Raw genomic sequence first — 9879 nt, forward strand, 5'->3', positions numbered from 1 at the left:
AGTGGAGGAGCCTTCTTTGACTCAGAATCATCCTGTGTTGCAGATAAATCAGACTTTCACATAACTGATAATCTGCACACATGTATCACTGTTGCTCTTTGCAAACAACCTTAAAGAAAATGTTTCAGAATGTACCTAAAATTCCTGCAGAAAAATTTGTTGATTTTCCTCAAATTAGGAAAGTTGAGATTACGAACTGTTGATTGATGCATTTTACTATATGTAATTGATACTACAATGAATTTGACTTTAATGAAAGCAAAACTTACATGACCCATCTTCCATTCAGGTAGATCAGCTACCTGAATAGCTGTTCACCAGCAGAATGCCCTGTTGGGTCAGCAGCTGGGGACAGAACCTAGATACACAGAACCCATTTATTTTGTGCTCTAGTGGAGGTCCCTATTGTCCTAGTCAGATTCTGTCAAACTGGCACTACCAGTTTGAGGAAAGTGGCAAACTTCCTGTATGAGCGTTCCTCTGCATACTTTCTGGTGCCGGTTAGGTGAAAGGCTGCCTGCCTTGTTCTGAGGCATCCCTGAGATTTGCAGGGAGATAAGGGAAGGTACTGGCTGACTGGCTGTTAGGTGGTCTCTTCAGCAGCTAAACCAGTCAAGTTGCATTCTCTCAATTGATGTGGAATGGGTTTGTGTCTTCTCCTTATTTTTACTTGGGAGGCCACTCTGTCCTCCTGCTTCCCTGGTGAAGGCCCTGCACTGATGGAGAGATGTGAAGGGAGGGTGGCCCCAGAGTAGAGGCCACTCAGAATATTGTCCTCTGGGCCTCATCAAGAACTAACATTCCAACTTCCTTCCTTCCTTCTTTCTTTCCTTCTTTACATTTTTTTTTCCTTCCTTCCTTCCTTCCTCCCTCCCTCCCTCCCTCCCTCCCTCTCAGGACCTTGCACTTTTGAGGCAGATGTGGTGCCACTGATCTACATCCCTGGCTCAAGAACAACACTCTTTCTGAGGGTCTTCCTGTTGAAGGCAGAGCCTGTATAGTGTGGCAAGAAAGAGAAACAGCGTGGGCTGCTCTTGCCCCACTAAGTATCTTCCTTCCTGGGACTCTGGGAAGTCTTTTCACAGCTTACTAACCACAGGGTTTAGAGGCACCTAAAAAGCTAGTTTGGCATGTGGGGTGGGGGACTAAGGTAGATTTTGATGGATGAAAGGTGGCAGCACCTGGCTTGGCTGGGCAGGGCATTAAATAGTTGAGACCCTACTGTGAGACCTTGGCAGTAACTGTAGTGGCTCTAGGACCCTTCTCCCACTGTGGTCTCGGGCTTGGGCCTGTTAACAGGTGCTCGGTTTGGTAACACATGTACCAAAATTGGGCCTATTTACTGAAACAATAGACTCGGCTGGCACTCTGTGGGGTCACTGGGGACATGCCAGGGCAGGAAGTGCTGACCATCATCTGCCTGTGTAGATGGCAGTGTAGTCCTATGTGCTTGTGGGATGTGTTTTACACTTGAGACTTCTGGCTTACCCTGCTAACTTATATGATCACTTCCTCTTTTAGGTGCTCTACCACTAGGACCTGTTAAAACTCCAAAGAAGGGTAGACTAGGACCCCATGGTCCTCAAGCCTCTCTGGGGGTGCTGCAAGGCCAGCCGGGGACAGCATTAGGCTCTGGGCAGTCTTGCTGTACCAGGCCAGGTACAAGAAGGTGGCAGTGGATGTGTATGGGTCGTGGGCAGTGCTTTGTGTCACCACATGCAGGCAAAAATCAAAGTTATCTGTGTTGCTGGACATGGTTACTTGGAAATGTTCTACCACCATTGTGGGGGCTGGGAGAGCATGATACTCTTTCCCCTTGGTGCTGCACGTTTGTGTCTGTGTAAGGAGTGGTTCTGTGGCCCCTGCCTCCCAGGCCCTGTGCTGGTCAACACCAAGCATATGCCCCTAATTTCTCCTCTGACATCAGCTTTGGAAGTTTTCATTTTGACCTTGAGGATGGCCTTTGCTGCATGTTTCTGCCTCCTTCTGGATTTTGGAGTCAAATATGAGAGGATCTCTTTCCCTCTGTGCCACGCATGTATGTGTTTGATTTGTTCTTGGGTTTTTGTGTGTACCTACCAGTCTTACCCAATTCCTCAGCATCACCAGATTCCATGATAGAAACAGTCAAGTGGTGCCTTTCTTGCTCTGTGGGGTCTGCCCTCCTACGCCAGATTGAATGAGATATCTAGCAGCTCTTTCTTATTTGTGTTGCCTGGGCTCCTTCCTCTCACTGAGTCCCACATACAAGAGGCTAATATAGTATGGTATTCTTCCCATCTACCTAGCATGTACGGTTAAAGATCGAGAGTCACTTCCTCAGAATTTCAGGAGCATTGCCTGAGAGCTTTCATTCCCTGGTGCTGCCTTGGCAGCAGGCCTTCCTTAACCCTTAGCCATGTGTACCATCTGGAACATGTTAGGATCTTGTGTAATTTTTCAGGTACTTCCTTGGGGGTTTCTATTAGTCTGATGTTGACCTTCAAGTTGCTCCTTGTTTTGTTGTTGTTTTTAATCCATTCTTTTCAGTCTGCTTTCTGAGCGCCTTCATTTTGAACTTTTCATTTTGCCTCTTGGTAGAACTGCAGCCTCTTTGTTCATTTCCTTTGTTCCAGTATCTGTTCTCATTTTGTGAACATAGACTCTTTTAACCAATTTGTGCTAGTGTTGCATGTAGGTTTTTTGTTTTTTAATATTTCCTTTTCTGTTGGTAGGTGGAGGGGTTGAACCCAGGACCTTATATATAAATAGACAAATATTCTACCATCTGAGCTACATCCCCAGCCTTGTTTTCCCTTTTTAAATAGTCTTTACCCCATCTAGCATGGAGAGGATACAGGTCTTGTGTTGGGACTTCTGGATGCTGAATCGCTGATCCCTTGCACAGAGGCCTCAGATTGCTGCTGTGTGCCTCTGCTAAGTGTCCTGGGAATTTGTGTACTCACCCACATCTTTGGTGCAACTGGATGTCATCCACAGCCCATGTTCTGGGAGTTCCAGCTTTCTGCCTGCTCAGCCATTGGTCACCTTTGGCTCCCTTCCTCTGATTCTGTCCCCAGATGCCAGTAAAAGCCTTTGAGGGAAGGCTTGCTCCAGAGGTGAAGGGGGAGGCCTTGTGATTCTAAAATTACTTTATTCTTCACCAGTCGTTTGTGTAGTCCCAAGCATCTTGCTCCCTTTTCTCTGTCCTAACAGTTTTGTCCCCTCATAGGCAGTGATTTCAGGAGGGGTACTAAGAGATCGTGATAGTCTGCTTGGGATTTCCCAGACACTTCATCCTTGGCACCCAGGAACCTGGCTAGCCCCAGAAGAGGGACTATGATAGCAAAGTCTGCTTAATTTCAGATATAACTGTTTAACTATGTGATACTGTGCAAAACAATGTCCTAAAGGCACTGGATGCGGCATGGTTTCCACCGCCAACCATGGTCCTGGACATAATACCATCTCAAGGCGCCAGATTACTAAAACTCAGAGTGTGACAGGAGCAAGGTCTCCTGCAAGAAGGCACCTTGGTGTGTGTGCATGGTTACAGGAGCACAGGCAGTACAGAGCTGCACAAGGATCACCATCCAGGGATTACTGCAGTTTTGTGAAGCACACTGATTTCCCATATGCCTATTCACAAACAGTGTTGTGTCTGTGTGTGTCTCCAACATTTGGATGAGTCAGTGGGAAATTGGACCTCAGTGCAGTGTTGGGCAGTTGTTTAGGTCACAAGGCTCCTCACAAATGGGTTAGGGCCACCATGAAAGGAGCTTTGGCAGTGGAATTGCTCTGCTACTCCTCCACCACAGGAGAACACCATATTTGTCTCCTCCAGAGGACACTGTTACGCCTTGATCTTGGACTTGCAGCCTGCGGGACTGTGGCAGTAAACATCTGTCGATAAGCCACCCAACCTGTGATCACAGTATAAAGGGACAAGACAGAAAGCTTTGTCAACGTAACTTGCACTGTGCTTGTTCAACTTCCTGTAAGTTATGCACAGATGTATCTCTGTTTTTGAAGACTGCACAATGCCCATTTGCTTACTTTTACTTCTAGATGCTACTGATACCTAATTTTCTAGCGGCTAGCATTTGAAAAAATGTTAAGTCTCTGGACTAGAAACAGCTGATGGCCAGAGTGCCCACAGTGGTGAGGCCAGTGCCTGGAAAGCTGGTGTCCTCCCCAGAGGCCCTCCAAGTCTCAGGCAGTGCTCCTGCTTGCCTCATTAGTGCCACCAGCTTTCTGTTCTGCAAGTGGACCCCGTTGTCAGTGTGTGTCAGACGCAGAATGTGTTCTTGCAAAAGCCTGTCCTACGTGCACGCCCTCAGAGTGGGTGCTGGAATTTATTGTGGGCACCTTGTAGTCTTCTAGCTGTCTAGGTCAGTTAAGATGGACAAGCCACCTAGCTATTGCTTCTTGGCTGTTAGCCACAACCTGAACTGGCACAGGCACCTACCTGACTTGCTCACCAGGTGATAGATACCACAGTGCTTCCTGGGCTTATCCTGGGGTATGCTGCCACCAAGCTACTTGGTGTGTTGGGAAAGTGGGCCATGGTCTTGGACCAGTGTGACTAGCTCTGGCAGTGGTAGGGGGAGGTGGGGTGGTCCTAATCCCTCTGTAGTCACTGTTTGCCATCATGTGCTGGTATAGTGGGGAGACTTATGGGTGGATGGTTCCTTCTGTACTGAAAGCTCGGTTAGACTAGAAATGTTGCGGGCCTCTGAAAGCAGGACTTCGAGATAGTAGCTCTCCTGTTCTCTGAGTGTGGCTGTGCACATACTTGTAGCTTGCTGGCTTCAGGGTGAATGGACTTGGACAGGAAGGACCAGCTGCATGCATTGGCTGTGGTGGCCTAAATGTCCAGGTGGGCAGGTTGTCTGTCATCCCAGAAATAGGATTGTGACATATCCTCCCTGTGAGATTCCAGGAGAGACGAGAGGAGATGGCATCCTTGGGTGGGTTATTCTTAACCTGCCATGGCAGCATGGAAACAGGCCTAGGATAGATTGCCTCCCCAGGTCTCTGGCCAGTGTCACTTCCAAGAATCCACAAGGATGGGGAATATCTTCGCAAACCTCTTCAAGGGCCTGTTTGGCAAAAAAGAAATGCGAATTCTCATGGTGGGCCTGGATGCTGCTGGGAAGACGACGATTCTGTATAAACTGAAGCTTGGTGAAATTGTGACCACCATTCCTACTATAGGTGAGAAGTGAGGCTGGGGCTGGGGCTGGGGCCGGGCCACTGGTGTCTCCTGGGTGCAGAGGGCCCTCAGCTACAATACTGTCCCCAGGTTTCAATGTTGAGACCGTCGAATACAAGAACATCAGCTTTACCGTGTGGGATGTGGGTGGCCAGGACAAGATCCGGCCACTGTGGCGCCACTACTTCCAGAACACCCAAGGTGAGCAGCTAGCCCTCAACCCAGGTCCCTCCCATCTCTGTCCTTAGGGACCCAGTCTTTCCTAGGCCCAATGCCACACTGCAATATTATGATCAGGAAGACTAGAGCCCAGGGCTCAGAGGTCCACTTGGGACTTTTGGAGTGTGGCCCATTGCTTGTGGGTGTGGTTGGGTAGGCCTTTTTCAGCATTTGCCATAGTCATGGCTGTGTTGCAGGCTTGATCTTTGTGGTGGATAGCAATGACAGAGAGCGTGTTAATGAGGCCCGTGAGGAGCTCATGAGGATGCTGGCTGAGGATGAGCTCCGGGATGCCGTCCTCCTTGTGTTTGCCAACAAGCAGGTAGGCACCAGCAAGCTCCTTCCCCAGAGCAGTCCATGTTGGGGTGGGAGAAGGGGCCTAGGGACAGACCAGTGGTGGGCCTTGCCACTGACCCATCCTCCTCCCCAGGACCTCCCCAACGCAATGAATGCAGCTGAAATCACAGACAAGCTGGGGCTGCACTCTCTACGCCACAGGAACTGGTACATTCAAGCCACCTGTGCCACCAGTGGAGATGGGCTCTATGAAGGACTGGACTGGCTGTCCAATCAGCTCCGGAACCAGAAGTGAACCAGAATCCCCCTTCCCCTCACTTCTTCCTCTCCACCCTCCGCTTTCCTCTCATGTGGCAAACATGCGACTCTGTGGTCCTGAGTGCCAGAAGCTGTCTCCATGGGTTGGTCACAGTGTGCACGCACCGTGCTGTACATGTGCAGACGAAGCCTGCAGCCAGGTTTTTATTTAATGTAAATAGTTTCTGTTTCCACTGAGGCAGTTTCTGGTACTCCTATGCAATATTACTCAGCTTTTTTATTGTTTAAAAAAAAAAAAAAAAAGGAATCAACTCACTGTCAGTACTGAGAAGGGATTTGGGTGCATGGGCTCTTAGCCTCCATGAGCCACTGGGCTGTAGATTGGCATCAAGATCCATTTGGTTTTTAACCCAAACTCAGTGCATTTTTAAAAATAGCTGAAAATTACAAGATAAGGAGAACACTTGAACACACAGGAGATTATGCCTAGTGTAGGTTTTACAATTCAACCTGAACACTAGTCATCAGATTGGCTGTTCCACTGGGAATGCAAGAGATGTGATGAACAAACGCCATCTGCTGCATGGTCAAAGTAGAGACCCAGCCATCTTTGGGCCACCTGCATTCCATAGCCTTGTGCTTGTGTTCATGCTCACACAGTCCCCTCAGGGTGGGCTGGGAGGGCTGTGACGGGGCATGGGGACCAGCCTCACTCTCACCCCTGCCCAGTGCAGCTGGAGTGGCAGCCCCTGTTCTCAGTGCCCACTCACACGTTGGCCAAAGTCTGGGTCTCACCAGCAGGAGCACGTGCAAGCTGGGTCGGTTGGTCCAAGCCAGACCACAATCCCAGAGCACCCCCACCTCCATGTTGTGAAGCAGCTTCCTCCCTCAGCCTGGAAGGGTCCGATTTGCCATCAGAAAAGACGACCTCTACTTTTTTTTTTTTCTTTTGTATTTTGATAAACACTGAAGAAGCTGGAGCTGTTAAATTTATCTTGGGGAAACTTCAGAACTGGTTTATTTGGTGTTGTGGAACCTCTTACTGCTTTCAATACACGATTAGTAATCAACCGTTTTGTATACTTGTTTTCAGTTTTCATTTTGACAAGCACTGTAATTATAGCTATTAGAATAAAGTCTCTTAACTATTTCACAGGCTCTCCAGTGTTTGTGTCACCAGGTTGCCTCCTGGGAAGTGGACAAGGTGGGAGAAACTGCAGGTGGCCTCAGCCCTGGACACCCCTGCTTTCTAGGTCAAGCTTCATTATGCACGTGAGAGGGGAAGTCAGTGCCGTGGAGGCCTGTGCTTGTCTTCTCTCTGTGCAGACACATTGCCAGCCATAGGGTACTTTGTGCCTGCAGAATGAAGGACCCACTCCTGTCCCTTGGTGGTTATGACCTCCAAGTTCAAAGTCTGCCCTCCTATGTAGTGTCCAGGGGTTGTCCTCGCAGGGTGGATTGACCTGCATTGCACGCCTGAGAGAACAGCATTCTGTGCTCAGGCATGCTAAGATCAGTGAAGCCAAGACAAGCCTAGATCCGTTTTGTGTGTATCAAGGATTGAACTCAGGACCTTGCACTTGTGGGCAGGCAGCAGAAACACTTAGCTAACACCCTGGGCTCAAGCCTAGATCTCTACAGATACCTTCACAGTCTTCCCTGGGCCACTTCCAACACTGTTTCTTCTAGAATCAAGAGCAAAAGAACATAGCAACCCACTTGTGGCTTTCACATGTCACCCAGGAAGGAGCTAGGCTGGTTCTCACAGGCAGGGGAAGGTGCCCCAGAGGCTTCAAGTATACCCCTACCTCAGCCAAGACTGTTGCTGCTGGACCTCACCTGTCTGCCTGTAAGGCGTTCAAGGCTGACAAGAGCTCTTGTCCCCCACCCCACTGGGCACTGGACCACCAGACCCTGCCTGGCCATACACAAGAAGGACTTGGGATCTAGGATGTTTAAAATCACCATGGCCCAGCCAAGACTACATGGCAAACATGGAGGTCCCTAGAAGGGAAGTTGGAAGACATGCATGCCCTGGACCACTATTATTACCCTCCCAATAAGGTGCTTTGTAACTCCACACTGACCTCCCACTCAGTATGATACATTCTCCTTTTAAAATTTATTTAAGTATAAAGTGAGTTGATATGAAGAAAAAGTAACCACCTGGTCATAGCTAAGCCTCAGAGGAGGCCTGGACCACTGCAGCCATGGACAAGACAGCTTCCTGCGTAGACTAACCTTCACTTGGTGGCAGCGCAAGACTCAAGCAGTCTCCATAAAGCAACTTTACCTCTGGTCTGAGCCTGCCAGCTGGCTCCCAAGCCTTAGCAGCACCTGCTCACCCAGACAGGAGCTCCCCTATGGTACACCCAGGAGGCAGTTAAGGTGGGGTAGCTGCAGTCACTCAGAATCCACAGGGTCCAGTCGTCCCAGAGCCCAGCAGTGTCCCAGGTCCCAGCTTGGGGTAGCAGAGGCTGTGGTATCCAGCAGCTCAGCCACAGTCTCAGGCATCACAGCCTCTGTTCTGCTGTCTGTGGGATGGGCTTCTTCCACTGTCCCCACTATGTCCCTGCTTCCGCCTCTTGCAGCAGGGGGAGGAGGAATCAGAATCATGCCGGCAGCGCCCAGGCCTGGGTAAGGATGGCCAATTAGAGGAAGGACTTTGGGCAGGGAGCCTTCCCGGCTTTGTTTCAGAAGCCTCAGGCCCTTCCTCATACCTAACAATCCTGGGAACCCCAGAGCCTCACTTGGGACTGCCCGGCCACCCCTCTAGTCCAAGGAGCACCACTTTCAAAATCCCCTATGGTTGGCCTGGGCCTACCGATCAGGAGAGGGAGACGAGGCATCAACCTCCTTCCAGTGCTCTTTGTCTTTCTTCTTCTTCTCTTTCTTGTGTTTTTTCTTCTTCTTTTTCTTTTTTTCCTTCTTGCTTTTCTTGTGGCTTTCAGTACTGCAAAGGGGAGGGACAGAAAGGGCCTCAGCCCTGACCCTGCGGATGGGAGATAGCCGATAGCAGCCAAGGCAGCCATGCTGTGCAAGATGGTAGCCAGTGCATATGTGGAACTGTGGAGCTGGCTTACTCAGTAAATGACTTAACAATCCAGCGCATTTCCAAGTACTAGACACTCCCGTGTGGCAGGAGATGCCATAATGGACTGCAGATATGGAACACCTGTCAAGGCAGAAAGCTCCACTTGGCTGTTACAACCTGGGGGTCTTGCAGCCCCTTACTAGTCCACCTTCCACCAAGATCCAGACCTGGTGCGGCAGTCCTGCCGGTATTCACCACCACACCATGCCCCTGTCCCTAGCCAGATACTGCAGGCCTCAGTGGGTGGGCGGCCTAAGGCCAACCACAGAGAAGGTCCCAGGGCTGTGGCTTACCTGGCCTCGCCAAAGAAGCTCGCCCGGCCCTTGGCTGCTTGCCCACCCCTAGTCACTACAGTGAGCCACTTCCAAGCACTGTCGGTAGCCTCACAGGTCCAGCCCTCAGGGAAGTCCTTAAGAAATTCTCCAAGAAACAGGAAGAAGGCAGGACCAGGAGCCCAAGTTAAGCGCCCAACCCCAACTGCAAGACTGCAGCCTGCATCGGAGAGCGACCTTACCCAGGCTCATCCTTGTCCTCGGCGCGTGGCTTCTTCCTGGCCGCGGCAGCGGCGGCCCCCGAGCCACCACTGTCCACCCGATGGTGCTGAGAAAGGAAACAGGGCTGGGGCTGGGGGCGTGGGGCGGGCTCGGGAGATCTCCCGGGTCTCCCAGACCCCATCCGGACCTAGCACATATGACCAGAGGAGATTACCGTGAACACTGACAGCCCCAACTTGGCGGCCTCCTTGTCTTCCCGGGACAGCACCACGCGGCCCGCGGAGCCACTGCAGGGACAGGACGGTGAGGACCGGCCCTCCCCC

General features: G+C 50.5%; 2 protein-coding genes across 2 annotated transcripts; one reads left to right on the forward strand and one right to left on the reverse strand.

Moving 5' to 3' along the window:
- The first annotated feature begins 3496 nt into the window (after positions 1–3496).
- Arf1 (ADP ribosylation factor 1) lies at positions 3497–6561 on the forward strand. Its single transcript, XM_010612035.3, has 5 exons — positions 3497–3976; positions 5013–5196; positions 5285–5395; positions 5611–5735; positions 5844–6561. The coding sequence occupies exons 2-5, from the start codon at positions 5049–5051 to the stop codon at positions 6003–6005; spliced, it is 546 nt and encodes a 181-aa protein (XP_010610337.1). The 5' UTR covers positions 3497–3976; positions 5013–5048; the 3' UTR covers positions 6006–6561.
- A 341-nt stretch (positions 6562–6902) lies between these two features.
- CUNH1orf35 (chromosome unknown C1orf35 homolog) lies at positions 6903–9878 on the reverse strand (the record flags this gene model as incomplete). The annotated part of the gene is made up of 4 exons (XM_010612051.2): positions 6903–8601; positions 8793–8921; positions 9577–9662; positions 9771–9878. Coding segments are annotated over 4 exons (450 nt in total), but the record flags the coding sequence as incomplete, so codon positions are not given.
- Between the last annotated feature and the right edge of the window lies 1 nt (position 9879).

Source organism: Fukomys damarensis, unplaced genomic scaffold, assembly GCF_012274545.1.
Source record: "Fukomys damarensis isolate Sample0158 unplaced genomic scaffold, DMR_v1.0_HiC HiC_scaffold_3, whole genome shotgun sequence".
Taxonomy (NCBI): Eukaryota; Metazoa; Chordata; class Mammalia; order Rodentia; family Bathyergidae; genus Fukomys; species Fukomys damarensis.